The 19,819-nt window shown below is 41.6% G+C and overlaps 1 protein-coding gene across 1 annotated transcript in view; it reads left to right on the top strand.

The window, feature by feature from the left end:
- Positions 1–12,013, top strand: part of LOC118426875 (multidrug resistance-associated protein 5-like) — a 28,710-nt gene extending 16,697 nt beyond the window's left edge. Inside the window, exons 15-30 of the mRNA XM_035836440.1 lie at positions 807–889; positions 990–1,110; positions 1,949–2,148; positions 2,799–2,908; positions 3,523–3,707; positions 4,545–4,821; positions 5,249–5,405; positions 5,926–6,051; positions 6,643–6,829; positions 7,413–7,502; positions 7,967–8,156; positions 8,926–9,085; positions 9,284–9,362; positions 10,186–10,299; positions 11,062–11,226; positions 11,755–12,013. Of these exons, the coding sequence (XP_035692333.1) occupies positions 807–889; positions 990–1,110; positions 1,949–2,148; positions 2,799–2,908; positions 3,523–3,707; positions 4,545–4,821; positions 5,249–5,405; positions 5,926–6,051; positions 6,643–6,829; positions 7,413–7,502; positions 7,967–8,156; positions 8,926–9,085; positions 9,284–9,362; positions 10,186–10,299; positions 11,062–11,226; positions 11,755–11,859 (2,349 nt within the window). The 3' untranslated portion in view covers positions 11,860–12,013. The remainder of the gene's footprint in view (positions 1–806; positions 890–989; positions 1,111–1,948; positions 2,149–2,798; positions 2,909–3,522; positions 3,708–4,544; positions 4,822–5,248; positions 5,406–5,925; positions 6,052–6,642; positions 6,830–7,412; positions 7,503–7,966; positions 8,157–8,925; positions 9,086–9,283; positions 9,363–10,185; positions 10,300–11,061; positions 11,227–11,754) is intronic.
- The last annotated feature ends 7,806 nt before the right edge of the window (positions 12,014–19,819 follow it).

Consider the following 19,819-nt stretch of genomic DNA (forward strand, 5'->3'; position numbering starts at 1 on the left):
GGTGATACGGAATACACTGTGTTGTATTTTACTCATGTCAAACCCACCTGAGAAAACACATATTTGGATGCGAAATGCTAACCTGGGTACCATCCTATTTCTACTGGAGGTCCTTACACTCCCTTAGGGGTAGCGAGTGTAAGGAGCCCCGGTAGAATACGGAATCCGATGGTACTCAGGCTAGCGAATTTGGTGCCCTCAAACAAACATTGTTGCAACAGTAATGTTCCAATGTCTGAATCAGGTATTCCAATTTTCGAACGCGCCGCTCTGGTATGCACAGTGTACTGAGGTTTGAATTATTTGATGAAAGCCTGTGTGATACAACTTCGAAGCCTGTGTGATGCAGCTTTTTATCACACGGTCCAAAACACCTGTATCAAACATTATCACTGCCAGGTAAGACATAAAACATATTATCATCCAGTTCGGAACATTTGTGTCAAACGATATTGCAGACCAGGTATATGACCAAAATGTACTCTACACAGCATGGTTAAAAATTATGTAAGGAAGACATTTACCAGATTGGTGGAGGACAGAAACAACGCATCAGTCTGGCCTGGGCTGTCTACAGTAACAGGGACATGTTGGGTTATCTTACAGATTGGTGAGAGAGGCATAAACCTGAGTGGAGGACAGAAACAGCGCATCAGTCTGGCCCAGGCTGTCTACAGTAACAGGGACATGTTGGGTTATCTTACAGATTGGTGAGAGAGGCATAAACCTGAGTGGAGGACAGAAACAGCGCATCAGTCTGGCCCAGGCTGTCTACAGTAACAGGGACATGTTGGGTTATCTTACAGATTGGTGAGAGAGGCATAAACCTGAGTGGAGGACAGAAACAGCGCATCAGTCTGGCCCGGGCTGTCTACAGTAACAGGGACATGTTGGGTTATCTTACAGATTGGTGAGAGAGGCATAAACCTGAGTGGAGGACAGAAACAGCGCATCAGTCTGGCCCGGGCTGTCTACAGTAACAGGGACATCTACCTGCTGGACGACCCTCTCAGTGCTGTGGACGCTCACGTGGGACAACACATCTTCCACCACTGCATCATGGGAGCACTGAAGGACAAAACTGTCGTCTTTGTCACTCATCAACTTCAGGTAAGGGCCATCTTCTAACTTTTAGTGTGCAGTTCTTTTTAGGACACATTGCTGCAACATCAGCTCTCATGCCAAATAAATAGTGGAATTATGCTATCTGAAATGTCTGACTGTTTACAAAATCATATCCAGTTGCTTGTCCTGTGTAACTGCTTTCTGGTGGATGTCTAACCTTCATTGACTCACTCACTCACTCAGTATCTGGTTTAGCGTCTGTTGTTCCCTGTCTTGCAGAGGTCGGACGTATTGTCAAGTCATTTTGGTCTGCCCTCCATCCGTCTCTGTCAAGGGGGTCAGTTTTTTGCAGGTCCAGTTTCCTTCATTGACGTACCCATCTCCTCTTGGGGCGCCCACGTGGGTTCTGGCCCACTATAGACAGGTTAAAGACCTTTCTTGGCCAGTTGTCATGTGTCATTCTTTGCACATTGCCATACCAGCGGAGTCTGTTGTAGCGCAAAATGTCAGAAGGCTGTTTAAACCTAGCCTACACCTAAGCTGTATCAACTTTCATAATTCCACCGGGTGCCATAATACCGCACAAGGCCCTCTCAAGTTTGTCTTGAACACCAGGTGAATTTCTGATAGGCGGCGCTGCAGTAGCAAGAATGCCATCCCAAACGTGGCTTAGCTTGTATCCCCCCTCGTCTCTGTTCATGACTGCTGCTGCAGCGCCACCTACATCAGCTATAAGTAGCAGCAAGAATCAGACCCAGTCATTCTAACCCTGATAATGGTGTCTGGTAGACATTGAAACATTGGAAGTGAGTACAATTCTGGTTGTGCATTGAAGAACCTTAATATATGGGATGGTATGGTTTTGTACTATGTTCCCCCCCAGTACCTGCACCTGTGTGACCAGGTTCTCCTGATGAAGGATGGTGGGATAGCAGAGAAGGGTGAACACAGTCAGCTGATGACAGCTGGGGAAGACTACGCCCGGATGATACAGGGCTACATGACCTCACACTGTGATGAGGAGACAGGGGAGGAGTCAGATGGGGAGGACCTACCTGGCAATATCAATGAAGAAATGTTCATGTAAGAGGAAGGGTAACCAATTAGTGTACTAGAGAAGCAAAAATCTTTCACATCAGCTCAGTTCTATGTGTGTTGAAACATACGAGGGCTGATCAAAAAGTTCTTGGCCTCACCTAGAAATAAACTGCACAACTCAAATTTGAGTGGACAATCATATACATGTAGTATGAACCTTTCACTGTCATCCAAAGTTCAAATCATTCCAGTGAACATCCTCTGAAAACCAGTAGGTCAGTGAGGAGAAAAGGGTGAACTGCTATCAGAGCTGTGTGGGTCGAGTTCTTCATGGTGTCTTCAAGGCATTGTCAAGACGTTTCATAAGTAATCCCTTTGTATAACTAGAAAGAAGTGGGTATCTGACTTTCAGCAGAGCAAATTGACCCGCACATCTTAGTTTGTCCATGATTTTTCCTTCTCTCTTACCAAATGATGTAAATTTTGTAAGACATTCGTAATTCATGAAAGGGTTCATTCAGATTATGCCCCAAAATTTGAGTTGTGCAACTTATTTCTGGTTTAGGCAGAGAACTTATTGAATCACTTCTCCTGCACTACAAGTGTTCTATTGATCAAATTTTGAAAACTTATAGGTCCAATGTATAGCATAGCTGTGTCTAATTCAAGCTTTGTTTTCATGTCACTGCTGGTAGGAGGCAACTGTCCAAGGATACTGGGGAACAGAAGTGCCAGTCAAATGTGGGTTCTGTTGTCAGTGTTGCTGGACATAAGGCAGAAGAACAGGAAGGAAAAGACTTGTCAGGTAATGTTACATAATTGCACATATCAAGGACAGTTATGTGCTGTTTCTCCTGCTGTTTCTCCAGCTTTAACTATTAGAATGTCAAAAAAAGCTCACAAGATACAGTTATCACTCACACTCACTCTCCGGTTTATCATCCTGTGCATACCATCCGGATAGTCATGTACTTGAAAAGTCACAACTGGTAGAAATTTCAAGTCCTGTATGATTCATTTATAACTGCACCTTTCAATTCAATTACAAATAGAAAAGTACCCTTAAAAGTTTTTGTAGTAGATTTGTATTGTTGAACATGAAACAAGATACACAATACATACTGTTTTATTCATTGACAAATATTCACACATGTTGTTTGATTAACGCTAATTCACCTTTATCCGCGGGTTAACCGGTAACCTATATCTGTTGTCTCTAAACATAAGATATGTAGGGACATCAAGTAAATGGACGGCAATGTCAAATTGCAACATTTTCACAGTTGTGTAGTTTGGAACCACCGTCCGTTGACATAATGTCTGTAAGTACCATGTTTTTAGAAACAACAGATATAGGTTATCCACGGATAAAGGTGACGTAATGTTATAGCATTACTGAACACAATATTGCCCTCACAGGCAATCTCACAAAGGAAGAGGAGATTGAGAGTGGCAGTATAGGATGGGCAACATTTAGTGATTACTTCAGGGCAGGAGGAGGGTACCTGCTGACTGGGCTGGTCCTGCTCACCTTTGTTCTGTCAGAGGGGTCAATGGCCTTTGGTAACTTCTGGCTAAGCCTTTGGCTAAGGCAAGGCAGTGGGGTGAGCATACTGCTTTTTTTTCCAAATCAGTTTCGTAGGGCCTGATGTAATTTACCATCATTAAGATGAAGAGCGGCCCATAGCGATAACTGTTAGTAGCAGCATCTCTTCTCCCTAAGTCAGAAACATCAAGCTTAGGCAAGCTTGACTTCACTGACTCAATAGGCAAAGCAGGGGTTACGAGGCTGCTCGGGAAATTCCCTACCCCATTTTTGGCCAGAATGGTTTGATCCGCTCTCACCGCACCATTGCACATGTGGCGGGTTCTATAACATACCTGGGGTATGGCTCTCCCCAAACACGGGACCTCCATTTAACGTCCTATCTGAGGGACGGCCCTAGCCGAAGCTACGTACTCATTTTCACCTGAGTAAAGTGGGGAAAGTCGCATAAAGGGCCTTTACCAAGGGCACAAGATCGGTGACATGCGGCCGGATTCGAACTCGTAACATCTCGGTCTCGTGACAAATACGCTGCCGCTTACGTCTTATGGGACCACATAATTTTTTTTACCTTTATCTAATACCTTAAAGTTTGCTATTAGCTGTAAAACCTGAACAAGTGACTACCTCTGCATTAAGGACCAACTCTCCAATGGGACCACATTTATTGGTGCTGTAGCACCTGACACAGGCACTTTTGCCCCTGTCCACAGAGACCAGATTTCACACAATGTATTACAATGTAGTTCCCTGAGTGGTGTTCTTTTGCATGCTTGATGTTGTTCATTTTTTACTTTCAAACTGCCAAATGTTATTGGTATTATAGGCATTACATAAAGAGCTGATGTTAAGTGTATTGCAAATTGAACAATCATATTTCTTTTGATATTTTCAGAACACCACTATAACAGTGGGTAATGAGTCAGTCATCAGCACCAGTATTCGGCACCATCCCGACCTTCACTTCTACAGTCTGGTTTACGGAATGTCAATCATTCTGGTGCTGGTCACGATGACTATAAAGGGCCTTTCCTTTGTCAAGTTCACACTCAGGGCCTCCTCCAACCTTCACGACAAGGTGTTCAGGTCCGTCTTCTGCAGTCCGATGTCTTTCTTTGACACAACTCCAACAGGCAGGATCCTGAATCGCTTCTCCAAGGACTTGGATGAAGGTAAGGGTTTGCAGTTAAACCAGGTCCTACACATATTAGTGGCCCTTGCATAGCTACCACTTGGCCTGTGATGCCACTTTTTGTCGGTCCCTTGGTTTGCGAGTGTTTGGAGTTCCCGACAGGGTTATTTGGTCGGTAGCGGAAAGTATGCGTGCCTTGAACGTTAGAGCGCAAGTCTTTGTCAATGAATTTACAACATTGTGCAAGGCAGTAACAATCATTTTTGGCTTCGCCTTCTGATACCTAACCCTGGACACAGTGAATGACACCGGGTGCCCCTACAGCCTCAAAATGGCTTCCTTTCACTCTAACCTCAAATAGTGCACACTGCGAACTTGGTTTGAAAAGAAAAAAGTTGATTAATTCTTTGCTATGAGTGAATCTGATTCTTGCCAATGTTGATGAAACCCTCTCTGATCTGTTTCAGTGGATGTACGACTCCCCTTCCAGGCAGAGATGCTGCTCCAATTTACCAGCCATCTGTTTTTCTCTGTCATCATGATATCATATGCATTTCCATACTTCCTCATTGCCATCGTGCCAATAGTGGGAATTTTCCTGTACATCCGAAAAATTTCTAGGAGGTACGTACTGCAATGTGATGGACATTTGATCTAGTATTTGTTCATATCAGGAACATTACAACACGGGCTATTCAGAGAGCCGGGACCGCGGCTGATACAGAATACCCTGTGTTGTACTTTATTTATATGATGCCAACTCGAGAAACTCAAGTTTATCGCAAAAAAAGAGAGCAAAAGCCGTGATATTAATGCACATCAAGAACTTCAAGTTAACTTGAGAATTTGAACGAAAGAAACAACACCCCGCCAGTTTGGTTCAAGAAGAATGGTTCGAATTTTCAACAGCAGCTTACACAAGCAAATTTTAAACGCTCAAATCAAACTATTGAGCCCTGGACAATATCGTAAAACATGGACTTGTCTGAACACTGATATTGAATGTAAATACGGCCCGGACATGATATAAAACAATCTGTAATGTGCACACCTGTGATGTTTTGCCATTGTTTAGGTATAAGGCTACAGTATCATGCCATCATACAATAGCTAAAAGTCATGATCTTTGTCATCATGTGATCAGCGCCCTGCGTGAGCTGAAGAGGTTGGAGAATGTGAGCCGGTCTCCTTGGTTCTGCCATCTGACTGCTACTGTACAAGGTCTGGCCACTATTCATGCTTACAACAAGACAGAGGAGACTGTCAACAGGTAAATACTATATACTACACAATGTACAATCATATAGAATACAACACGGTGTATTCCATATCACCCAGGGTACCAGCCCTCCCGTGGGTCTGATTGCCTGATGGCCGAAGGCTTTAAAACCCTTAGTCTTATGACTCAGGGTTTTAAAGGATAAGGCAATTGTGGTTGATCATTTCAGATAAGAAAAAATATCCCAGTATTTGCTAATTTTCAGCAGCAGCATCCATGTCAGCAATCCGTCATAAAAAGAAATATTTTTTTTCTTTTAAAGTGAGACCATATGAGTTGATACCAAATGTATCACAATAATTTTTTTTGTTATCCTATATTGTTTAGTCAGTAGTAGTTAAGATTTATTCTGTCTCCCTATTCTTTATTTTATAGTTGACCATACAATGAATGAAGCTTCAGTCTCTGTATTACAATTCAGTATTAATTGGTGCTACAAATCTGATTTAGCTCCATATTGTAGTTTGACCTACTGGAGTACATGACATGTACATGTTACATGTACTTGAAGGTTTTGTGCTAATGGTATGTGACTCTCACAATGGCTTGGCAACATACATGCCTGATTTTTTATATGTACAGGTTTGAAAGTCTTCTGGATAAGAACTCCGTGATATCCTTCCTGTTTCGCTGTTCGATGCGCTGGCTGGGCGTGAGGCTCGATTCTGTCAGCATCATTTTGGCAACAGTCACTGCACTGTTGGTAGTCAGTACTCATGGCTCCATACCCCCTGCTCTTGCAGGGTTAGCACTAACTTCTGTCATAGAGGTAAGTTGTCTTCAACTTGTCAACTTTCCATGTTTTGATTTGATTTGCATATTCAAAAATCGATTTTACAAATTTAAACATGGAGCAAAAAATAACACAAAACAATGAGTCATGTTCTACATTTTTATATTTTTCCACCACTACAGTTAATGATGATAACATATATCTAACAAATCAGAAAATAGTAAGAAATGTAAATGGAAACAGGTAGTAACAAATATAGTATTAGATCAGAGGTGAATATTGTAATAAATTTTGAAAAAAATATTGATACAGTAGATACCAGATAATTGCACGATGGATAACCTCATAACCTTACGCACTGTTCATTGCACGGAGTCACCAAATCCCGTAGTGGTGTGGTCCAGCTGGATAACACGAAAAGCACTGGCAAATGGGGTGTGCAATTAATCGGCTTCTACTGTACAATAATTGATTAGACATTAAAAGAATTACACAAAGATCAGTAAAAAAAAAAACAAATTAAATGCTGATTTTATTATCCAAAATAAGTGAGTGTAAAGGAGTAAAATATGATGTGTTTGTAACCAGTTCAGTCTGACTAGCAATTGTTTCCTTGCAGATGACTGGTCTGTTCCAGTACACAGTCCGTCTCAGTTCAGAAACAGAGGCCCACTTCACGTCAGTCCAGAGAATTAACAGCTACATCAAGGTTTGTCACAACTTTATTTTAAATGTTTATTTATTTATTTGCAAATTCATACCCGTTGTCTAATTTCAAGGGTACAGACAGCAAAAAAAGTAACAAGTGTCTATTCTATACAGCTATCTTATGCATGAATCTACATTCTTTACAGGGAGGTTTGACTTCTTCTTTGGAGGCAGTGGCTGATAGAAAGTCCCACGTTTTTAATGATTAGTGGGTTCTGTGATTTTAACAGGAATGTAGTTTTTTGGAGGTCTACTAGTTGGTGAAAGGTTGGAAAATTTAATATTGTTTTGGTTGTGTCAAAAGGGTTGTTTCTTTCATCCACATAATAGGGGCAGTTACATATAAAATGTATTTCATCTTCCACTGCACCATTCACACAGTATATTTGATTGAACAGACAGCTTTCTCTTTTGTTCACTTCTAGATTCTTTAAGGATAACTTAATTCTCCTTCTACCTTGACAGGGTCTTGAACCTGAGGCACCACTTACTGTCAAGGAGACTGCACCCCCCGAGTCTTGGCCGGTGGAAGGCAGAGTACAATTTCAAAAGTACAACATGTGTTACCGGGAGGGTCTGCCCTTGGTGCTGAAACATGTCAGCTTCTCCACAAGACCTTCTGAAAAAGTTGGCATCGTGGGAAGAACTGGTTCAGGTACATTAACTATTAGATTGCTACATGCATGTCTTTATTGCATGTAGCTATATAGCGTGTGTAGCCAATGGTTAGCGGCCCTGCCTCTGGTACTAGTAGCTGTGAGTTTGGTTCCAGCTGTGCGGTCACTTGACATGTACTCTACCGGAAAAGGATGCAGTCCTTCGGACGGGATGTTAAGCCATGGTCCAATGGTCATTGTGCTTGTCAGTAAAGCTATATATCTTTAGTGAGCTTACCTCATTTGAGATCACTTTTATATTTAGTGATGTCAATCTTTGACACACACTCACTCACCATCCAGTTTAGTGTCTGTTTTTTTTGGGTACAAAAAAGAAAAAAAGCAAAAATCTGACATTGGTTTCCCACCTTGTTATACTGTTCCCAGTCTAACAAGGTTTGGACATTGCGAAAAGTCATTCCAGACTGATTGCGAATGTCCAGCTGCCTCTGTCAAGGGATTGCCCTTTCAGGGGTTCAGTTTGCAAATATCTTCCTTGACGTTGTCTGCCCATCTCCTCTTAGGGCAACCATGTGGGTGGTTCTGTCCTTCTAGAGACAGGGTAGGCTAGGTTTGTTGTCATGGGTTTTTCTTTGCACATGGCCAAACCATCGGAGTCAGACTCTGTCATATCGCAAGTTTTCATGGAGGCTTTGACTCTGACCAATTGTTTTCCTTTTAGTAAGTATGGAGTTACTTGGTCACTTGATAACATATCAATATGGAGCATATGCTGTATTTAATGAATGTGACCAATTTGTTTTGAAGGCAAGTCATCGCTAGGTGTGGCCCTGTTCCGACTGGTGGAAGCAGCATCAGGCTCCATCAGTATCGATAATGTGGACATTTCTACCATCGGCCTGGAAGACCTGCGCAGCAAGCTGTCAATCATCCCACAGGACCCTGTCTTATTTGTGGGGACTGTCAGGTGGGTGTGGCCTGTCTCGTTGTTCAGAAAATTTGCAGGAAAATCATGTCAAGAGCGAAGTTTTCACTATCCATTTCAATGAATCTTTGATGATATTCATTGATGTCTGTAAAACTGTCATTTTCATTTTTCTTTGTTTTTCATAGCCCATATTATGTTTTATAAGTGATGGTTGATATGGTACATGTTCTTTATCAGGTATAACCTGGATCCATTCAAGCAGTACAGCGATGACCAAATCTGGAGTGCTCTAGAGAGAACACACATGAGAGAAAGCGTAAGTCCCGTGCAGAAGAAATCATAGTAGTAGAAAGTTTCTCCCATCGCATCCGTTGTTTTGCAACAGTGTTGCGGGAGGAACTAAGGTCTAAGGTAATAATCACAAGCTGAAGACATTCTTAGGATAGTTGTAAGAGTGTCTTACAAAGTTCCTCTGTTGCATTACAAAAACGCTGTCTTAGATCCTTCTTGTTGTTAGGCTTTGTCACAGCCTGCTCGAAAGTTCTGCATCAAAATCGTACAATCTGTATCTGTATCTATATAGCCGGTATAACCGCCCTTCGGCGTAACACACCAGCTTCGAATGGCCTAAGACCATGTGACCTAAGACCATGTGATGCCCTATGACCTAGCTTTAGGACATATAGTTCAAGTCTGTTCTTAAGCTACAGTTCATAACAAGTGAACCATACTTCATTTGCATCTAAATGTGTAGTTACAAGACATTATGATACAGTTAATCGAATACCAAGGGACTGATGGGAAAAGGTTGCTGAGGACAAGGTGGACTTAACCGATATGTCACCGAGTGCAATGCTTGCTAAACCTTCTTCCAACACAACCTTAGGGTTACAAACATGTAACCTCATTGACCGTGATTGACGGGTAAACTTTCGTGAGTTAACGTTCGGAAGTGACTGATTGATCCTGAAGAAGGCGACAGTGGTCGTTGAAAATTGAATCCGTGTAATATACCTGAAATGTTGTGTTGTAAGAAATTTTGTGACTGGAGATGGTTATCTGACCAGTTTGCTGTATATTCTCTCGTTTTTTTGGGGGGGGTCATCTTTTATTCTGCGATTTCTTGAATCTTGCCGTAGATCTCAGGCCTACAGCATCAGCTGGAGGCGCCTGTTGTGGAGAATGGAGACAACTTCTCAGTGGGAGAGAGACAGCTGCTGTGTATGGCCAGGGCGCTGCTCAGACACAGCAAGGTCAGGCAGTCAATGTCACACAGTACATGAACTTTGCTATATGTGTAGACCTCACATAAAATGATTAAACAAAATAGCCGCGGCCAATTTTGATAACAAAGGGATAATAGGTAATTCTTGAGTACAAAAAAGATCAGTACTCTTATTTTGAGTTGGGACTTAAGCCGTAAATGTCGTAACTTGACTGCACAGACACCTACCAAGGATAAAGGGTCCTTACGGTGCCTGTTTACGTTGAAAAGTCGCAAATAACTACAGGTTCGAACGCGCATTCGGTTCGAATTACGTAATGGAACATCATAGAACACGCGTTCGAATTTGGACTGGACAAGGGAACACGCGCCCGAACTCGGACACAAATCGAGCGTGCCTGGGCCGTCTTAGCTCAACAGAGTAGTTTTTAGGTATTGAAGGGGAAGCTATCGTGACATTCACTGATTATGCTAGTGGCTTGCTATATACATGATCATTGTGATGGTAATATGACAAAATGGCATTGATGAAAGTTACTACAGAATAGCTTTTTAATAGATTGTGTTCAAGCATTAAAAACAATTAAGATGTACCAAATACAAATATCCACTAACATGACTATCCTCATTCAGCATAACCAGTTAACCAATTACCCACAATTTCTAGTAGTGTTTGCCTTTGGATGCATTTCTGTGAGAGAAATGTTAGTGATATGAATGAGCTCTGATGCAGTACCCATCCTTTGATTCTCTACACATTCTGACCATAACACTATTCTTGTACATCTAGATCTTGATATTAGATGAGGCCACAGCAGCCATCGACCCAGAGACAGACAACCTGATCCAGACAACTATCCGGGAGGCCTTCAGTGACTGCACCATGCTGACCATCGCACACAGACTCAACACCGTACTGACCTGTGACAGGATACTGGTCATGGAGGATGGGGAGGTCAGTAGGGAATGGTCCATGACCTCATATCCTAAATAAGTCACGCTTTTATCAGCCCTTCTACTGAAGGCCCTTAGATGATTGATAGCAACACCTCTAACACTTAGGTCCTAATATTTGCTCCGGTGTACATGCAGGTCATGGCATTTATGTGTTACCAGGTCCTGGCTTCATTTTAAGTTCTACTTAAATTAAACCCGCCAGGCCCAAAAATACCCCGGGAGCTGCAAGGTGTCTCACAGGGTCAAGAAGGTGTTACTAGGGCACAGAAGCCCAAAATATACTAGTACATTCTTTGGTCTAAAAATGGTCAAAAATGACACATATCAATTCTGCTCAGAAATTGAGATGCCACCATACTATACTTGTTTAGAATACATTCAACTAGGTGTGCCAAATTTGGTGCTTGTAGACAAATTTGCAACATTTTTTCAGCTATGCCCCTGAAGCATGTACATGTAGTCATGTTTGATGCTACAGTACATATTTGTCTGTTCCTAAAACATCATTACTTTGGCTTATTTCCAGGTGGTGGAATTCGACTCCCCCGGGTCACTGCTCGCTGATCCAGCTTCTGCCTTTGCTGTCATGATGTCAGCCTCTAGCCTCTCCTACCAACAGCAGCCGAGCTAGCAGTGGACAGGAGACTTTTTATCTAAGTTAAACATGCATTGGCATAATACCGGTCATAAGCCTTATACCGGTCGATTAAAAATAGTGGAACTTAAAGAGATCTACACATGCAACTGTTACAATAGTTATTTCTGAGGTATGCACACTTCAGACATCTAGGTGTCCAATACATAATTTACAAAGCATCGACAACAATGCATTCGAAGACAACAAGGCCAAAAGTTTTCAGGTCATTTTCGGGGCAGGCGAGCTCGTCGTGGGACAAACACACTGTCACGTTCATCGCTAGATTTGTAGATTATATTCACATGTGCTCACGGCACAAGACGAGCATGATTCAACAGCAATCTTGAATTTCTTTTGGTGACCTACAACTGTAAAAGTGTGAGGAACCGTTGCATTATCGCCCGGATCTACGGCTGAATGGGTCAAATTGAACGTACGCCGCCATTTTCCCGGCATTTTTAATGCTACGACCAGCAGTAAAGTTTTACGTCATAGCGGTTGTGACGGATCAAAATTAAATGAAAATTCTTGTCAGTATACGCCCATTTTCTCATGACTTTTTGTATGCTCATGCAGATTTTTGTTTTGTGCAACTACTAACAGGAAAGAAAGGAACAACAGAGGATGTATAAAGGTACATAGCGGCAGTTAATTGTGCCGTGTTTCGTTCAACCGGTATAGTGCACCCCCTTCCAACCACGCGCCCGTTCTCCGTGCAATTCCGCGGTGTGTTCCAATTACGATATTATGTTTTTAGCAGGACCAGAGAGACAAACTAATTTACACAGAAGAAGTGGCAAAGGTAAGCTGTAACAGCAACATGTAACTGGAGGAAATGATGCGTTGATCATTTGCCAAATTAGCATTGCTTGAGAAATTGCAGTAAACCGACCGGTATTATGCCAATAGATGTTAATCACATGAGGCTGCTTTTTACAATTTTACAATGCGCTTTCACTGTCTTCAGGTTCCCTTGTATTGAAGAGAGGCCCTGTAATTAAAAAAAAACTATTATGACTGGCTGACTTATTTTTATAATTTGTTGAATGAATGGATGGATGGATAGATAAAAAAAAAAGATTTTGGCGAAATAGGGACAAATAAGTTGCCGTGGGATTTCAGTCTTTTGCAGTCTATACAGCTATATACCACTGGTCAGCCAGTCAGTCAGTTCACTCCTAGGCCAATTAACTCCTACTAGACTTTTATTCCTTACTTGGCCAAAGTCCGCTACTACTATACTTGGCCCCCGGTAAGACGCCAATAATCAATAATGTCATCCATATAATCAAATCAACATGGCCTTATTTACATGAAAGCAAACTCACCTGGTAGCGAATTGTTTCTCCATATTCCACAGGATTTGCTTTGGTCCAAAATTGTGCGTTCCCTGAATAATCTACTGGTTAAAAGATCGATGGCAACGCATTTTATGAAAAAACTAGAGTTCGGCGACCTCATACCTCCATGAAAATTTAAAGCTTTTTGTAAATTTCATGCAATTGACTAACACATTAACATAATTTATGCGTGGTGTTGTTCATCATTGACTAACGTACACATGTCACAAGTATAAAGTTCCAATCATTAGACATAAAGCGGCTTTGCAATTTTTACATAAATTATGCAAATAAGTTCCTCATTACCATATTTGGTATCTGCATCTATTCCATCTATCATAATTAATAAGTGTTACATTTATTGAAGTCCAGTTATTGCTAATAGTGGTATTATACAATTTCCTCATTAATTATGCAAATAAGGTCCTCATTTGCATAACATGTATGTCATTATGAACACCTTTGCCTAAGCTACCTGCACTCCTAAAATGATGCCTATCCATCAATCCTTTCTGCAGTTATCCTCTTTGGAATGTCTTGACAAAAACGCCCCTGCAGTTCCAAAATTACATGTTAGGGGGCTGAAATCTGCCCCACTTTGTCATGACACTGCAAGCTATCTACCACCCAAATGTCAAGACTATATCATGTCCGGGACAAGAGATACATTGAAAAAACTGCTATGATAGAATATTCTCATTCGTTATGCAAATTTACTCCTATTTTGCATAATTAGTATCTTATCTTGTACAACATTGTCTAAGGTACCTACATACCAAAAATCATGAAAATCCATTGTTCCCTTCTTGAGTTATCCTCTTCAGAAGTTTTTGACAAAAATGCCCCTGCTATCCCAAACCTAGTCGGTAGGGGGCCAAAACTTATGTCCCTTATTCCTGAGCACAAGAGCTATCCAACACTCAAAAATCGTGACCATAGCGTGTTCAGAACACGAGATAGCAAAACCGGAAGTTGCGCTGCAGTACCAAGGGAAGCCGCTAGGGGGCCCAAAATCTAATCACTTCTAGCTTTCATCGCACCCCACCAACACACCAAGTATGAAACTAATCCATCCAGCCGTTCTTGAGTTATCTTGTTGACAGACAGACACACACACAAACGCTGGGTAAAATATAACCTCCATGACATTTCATGGAGGTAACTATCTTGTAGAGTAGCAGGAAGTAAGAGCTGTGCCCACTTTTCGGTTTCTAGTGGTACTTGTACGCAAATGCCTAACTAGTCGATCTAGAATACACACACACATCTCAGTGTGGCTGGGTGTGTATTTCTGTTGGGTAGTGGTGTGAAAGATTCCTTCATCCTTATTCCACGGTCGGTCTAGGGCTTAATCCTTATTACACGGTCGGTCTAGGGCTCATTCAGGAGCGCTAGGAGGCTCACAGATACACCACTTACTCACTGTTCCAAGACCTATCCACCACTCAAAAATCATGAACCTGGCACCTGTGGAAAATTTGACCTCCATTTTTTTGAACCTCCGCTGCAGTACCGTTACTCTCCGCTAGGAAGCCAATTTTTGGCCTTGACCTTCCTTTTGCCACCCCTACCCAACAACCAAATATCATGAAAATCCATCAACAGCATCTCGAGTTATCTTGTTCACAGACAAACGCACTTACGTTCAAAACTAGCTACAGCACCGTCGGTAAAAAAAAGCCAGGTAAACCATTTCACACTTAACGGGCGGACCTTCCTCTTCACAATCGCTACACACCTGCCAAATATCGTGAAGATACCCCAGCAGCATCTCGAGTTATGCTGTCCACAAACAAGCGTTCAAAAATACAAAGTTGAGTGCAGTACTGTAGGAAAACGCCAGGTAAACCGTTTTCGAACGTGGTCTTCCTTTCCACAACAGCTACATTCCTACATGTACCAAAAATCACCGAGTTCCATCTATGAGGGTCTGCATGCTCTTTTCCGTAAGGCGTAGGCAGGCCTTTTAATTTCGCGTAATTCGTAGGGAAGCTATTTTATTTCACGTAATTCGTAGTGAGGATGGAAATTTGACTGTAAAGCGTAGCCAGTGTATTTCACGTAAAGCGTAATCTAGCCTAAAAATTTCACGTAAAGCGTAATCTAGCCTAAAAATTACCCGTAAATCGAAGCCTGGTCTCCCAAAAGTCGAAGGGTAGTCTACCAGTGAATTTAGCCCCTCAAAACACGGGAAATTGCGTTTCAGATGATCAAGATTTCAAAATTTCCCTTGCAAATCCTTTCACATTCGGTCATCGACAAGCCAAAATATGTATCGGGGGCCTCGCCCTCACCTTTTGCCGTTAATAGGAATGTTATTGAAGGTAGCTAGCTTAGTCTGGCAGCAAAATTTGCCTATCAAAATGCAGGAAATATCATCTTAGAGGTTCAAGATTTCAAAATATCCATGGTCCTCCCGTTGCGCCGCCTCGTGCCTTTGGCGCTCGAAATGCTGAAAATATGTTGGGGATGTGACGTGTCAACTTCAAACACCTTTTTTGCTGATAGAAATGTCATTAGATTTAGCTTTATATAATATCCATCAAATCAAAATTTTCTTAGAAAAACTCAGGACGCGGCGTTTCAGGGGGTCAGGATTTCAAAATTTTCCCGGACTTCCCTTGCGACGCCTCACCCCTTGGGCGCTCGACATGGCAAAAATAAGTTGTGTGGCGTCACCCTCAAAATCTTACACTAAATCCCTGGGGATCTTTAATTAGATATGCCATTTAACTTTTGTCTGCCAGCGAAAATTTACCCTTAAAATGCAGGAAATAGTGTTTCAGAGAGTCAAAATTTAAATCTTCCCAGCGGAGCATGCCCCTGCCTCTGTCGAGTGCTGCCAGCCTTCCAGAACTTTACAGTCAAAGGTGTTCCAGATGTTGTGGGTCCAATTATTGCAAAGTTGCAAGCAAATATATAATGACATCGTGGCTCGACATTTTCATACAACAGAATTCGTTTGGTTTGGTTTGATGTAGTCGGTAGAGTTCTATCCCTGTTGCAGGAGAGTCTTTTATGCGATGGTCAGTTCGCAGTATCTTTCTGTAGCACTTCATCTCCAGGACCTGGATTCTGCGGCTATCACTGGCGTGTAGGCCTGACTCATAGTCATAGGTTACCACGTACACGTACACACAACACGGGCAGTGCTCCCAAGTTACATCTAGAGTTCGGAGGGCTGCACGAGCTGTTTCTAGGCGTATACTGACAGCTAAGCTGGCTATTTTAGTCCATGGGCCAGAGGAAAAATCGGTACCTCCGAGGTGGCAAATTCTCCTTGTTATTTTTTAATAGTAGAAGGGATGTGGCATATATTTTGACGTGATAGCCATTCTGGTATGGTAGCTTTCTACCGGCTATCACCCTTCAAACCTATCACCACCTAAATGATCTGGAAATTTCGTGTCTTCAACAAGGGGGAGGGGCAAAAAATTAAACATCAATATTTTTCCACGAAAATTCACAGGCTGGTAGAACCTGCTAAGAGGATCATAAAAATATCACTTGATTTTTGATATTGTGATTCAACACGAAATTATGACTGCCTAAAATCATATTTTTGGGTGATTTTCTGGTGAAAAATATATACTTTACTTTCCAACAACGACATTTTGGGCTTAGTTGAATGTACATTAGGCAACAGCAAGTAAATGTTATGAATGACATCAGCGTGCACATTTTTGACTAATTAAGACCCCCTAGGCGACTGTGTTATAGCCTACATGGTACTTGTATAAGACTTATAATAAGTATTTAAGTATATATGTACTTTTGTAATGAAATAAACTCGGTGGGCATTCACGGGGAAAACGGCATTGTTCGCGCCAAAAATTGGGGGATAATTCCCGTGAATGGCCGCGGTGTCGTGAATAGGAGGGACGGTCGACAGGACGCAAGCCTGGGATGCTTTTTCCCCGAGATAAGGACGTTACATTGTGTCGCACAATGGACGCAGAGCGTGGAACTCCTAAGAACACGTCATGGACGGTACATAAGGCCGTTGCTAAGGGTGTACTCTGTCATGTTTCAAGCCAAAACAGCAGAGAGTCAAGTTCTCTGACGCGTGATTTTGCTCCTGTCATCTTGTAAATCATACTTAACTGTGAAAAATATCATAATTGATTGGAAATGTTAATTTGGGCTCTACATGGGGGTTATAAGGATACCTGAAAAAGAATTACCTTGATTTCACACATTTTTTTACAAATCTTTTGCTCTTTTTCGTCATTTAGTAGATACCTTACTAGAATTCACAGCGTATATCTAGTATGCCGCACACAATGAAAAAGGCTCTGCATGGAGGTTACCAGGGCACCACATATGTGACACCGTTTAAAGGGGCATTCCACTCCAAAAGGGGGTGGTGTTTTCCAATAGATAATGTGTCAATGAATAGTATAATCAGCCGAATTTTGTGGAATTCACCTTGGGATGAATTGCGCGATATGTGTTTTGGAAAACAACATGACACTCAGTAAACCCATGCAGACCCTACACATGCATTCCCTATACGCATATTAGACACTTTGTTTATCATGCATATTTTGGAATAAATGAGGATCGCTAAGCACACTGAGAATGCAAATTGCTCATAAGATAGCAAAGAACACATAACAAGGCGAGATTTCTTAGCAATCCTGAAGTTAGTTTTGTAACCTCACCTAAAAGTTTTGCATTGTATTCAGCCATAGGATTAATTCAATTAGAGGGTACTTGGGGAGTTTGGTAGAAGACTGAATGCTTTTGAGGCACGTGAAGCAACTGGGTACTTTATCATATCATGTGAAGACGTATGCATTTATTACTTCCTAAAATCAATATCTATCGGAAAATAACACTCCCGTGTGAAGTGGAATGCCCCTTTAATACACAGGATACGTAGCTGCAGGACTTTATCATGCATATTGAAAATTTATCAGAAACAAGACCACAAAAAAGGGTCAAGAACAAGGCTACTCTGGGATGAACACGTACAAGTATATTGTACTTTTCTTGATCAAGTTCTCTGACACATAATTTTGCTACTCTTATCTTGATAGAATTGTGACAGTCTTTTTCACTTTAATTTGCACATATGAGCACCTTCAAAAATATGATTGTATGAGAAACCAGGCATACTATGCTGAGGTCGGAAGATTGAAGTCGGCCAAATTGAGTAATCCTTTGTGATAGGTAGGTGGAACTATGAACAGCCATATGATAAACCCTTGAGTGTTTCCGTTATTGAGGCCTGGACCGCCCTAAGAGGCCCTTAAAAATCAAACAATTTATTGCCGAAAATTACTGAAATTATGATGGCTACCCTCATAGATCTAAATTAATATAATAAATGAAGATGTGAAGAAGTTTTGTATTTCCACATAGGAAATGGGATCCTTTCTTTTACAGTCCATCAGGTGAGGATAAAGAGGATTGGATTGGATTTGAGAGGATGTAATATGGGGTTACCTGATTGACTAAAAGCAGAGTTTTAATCTCTCAGAATTTTAGTCATTTCTAAGGCGTAATACCTCCCATGCTTCCTCTTTACATTGAAGGTAATGCACCTGGTGTATGTATTATTGTTGATGGAAAAAGGAAAATCTACTTAATGAAGAAATATTACTTGTTGTCTTATTGGGACACACAGAAGACGAGCCAGATCAGGGTATTGGCGGCTTTTGGGGGGTTTGGGACCATGATAAATCGGGTACTGAGAGGAGGTAAGTTATGGAGACTTTGGTATAGCAATGAAAACCACACATAAACCATCGTGTAAACTTCATATGGTCACAATAATGAGAAGGGCTCTGTATGGACATATAAGATACAGATCTTTGATTTCACAACCCTTGTTTTATTTTCACCCCGTTTCGGTGATCGTCTGTAACAATCCTCATGGCAATTCTGACTGGTGCACTGTACTGCAGCTATAGTCGTTGCTACTTACAGATGCAAATACATCATTGGAAATCAAGCAAGGACTGTGAAATACAGTAGAAGCCGCTTAATTGCACACCCCATTTGCCAATTAACCGTGTGGTGCAATGATATGCGAAGTTATCCAGCTGGACCGCATCAGTTCGGGATTTTGGGATTCCGTGCAATTAACAGAAGTGTGCGGTAATACATTGTACGATTAACTGGCTTCTACTGTAGCCTTTATAAAAGTACAAAAGATGTTTATTATCTACTTACAAGATGTTTGAGAAGAAGGGCATGGTCACAAAGGAGCACAAGCGTCGACTATATTTACCGATAGTTTTGAATAGTTCTAGTTAATTGCACGGAATCCCCAAATCCCAAACCTTTAAATTTGCAGTCCGGCTGGATAACTTCGCATTATTGCACCATGCGAATAATTGCACAAAATATGCTGGCAAATGGGATGTGCAATTAAGCGGCTTCTGCTGTATCAAGAAATAAATGCAAAAGCTCATGCAAGTAGGTGGGGGGGAAAGCAGTGTTCCAACTGCTGCAAAATTGATAGTATCAATATGAAGACTCACATAAGACAGTATGTTATGAAAAACATGGAGTCTAAACCATTGAGGGCCTACAGTCATATGGAGGCATAAGGGCTGTAGAATTAGTCCATGGGCCAGAGGGGTTTTTGGTACCACCGAGAGGGA

The sequence above is a fragment of the Branchiostoma floridae genome, chromosome 12, assembly GCF_000003815.2.
Source record: "Branchiostoma floridae strain S238N-H82 chromosome 12, Bfl_VNyyK, whole genome shotgun sequence".
Lineage (NCBI taxonomy): Eukaryota > Metazoa > Chordata > Leptocardii > Amphioxiformes > Branchiostomatidae > Branchiostoma > Branchiostoma floridae.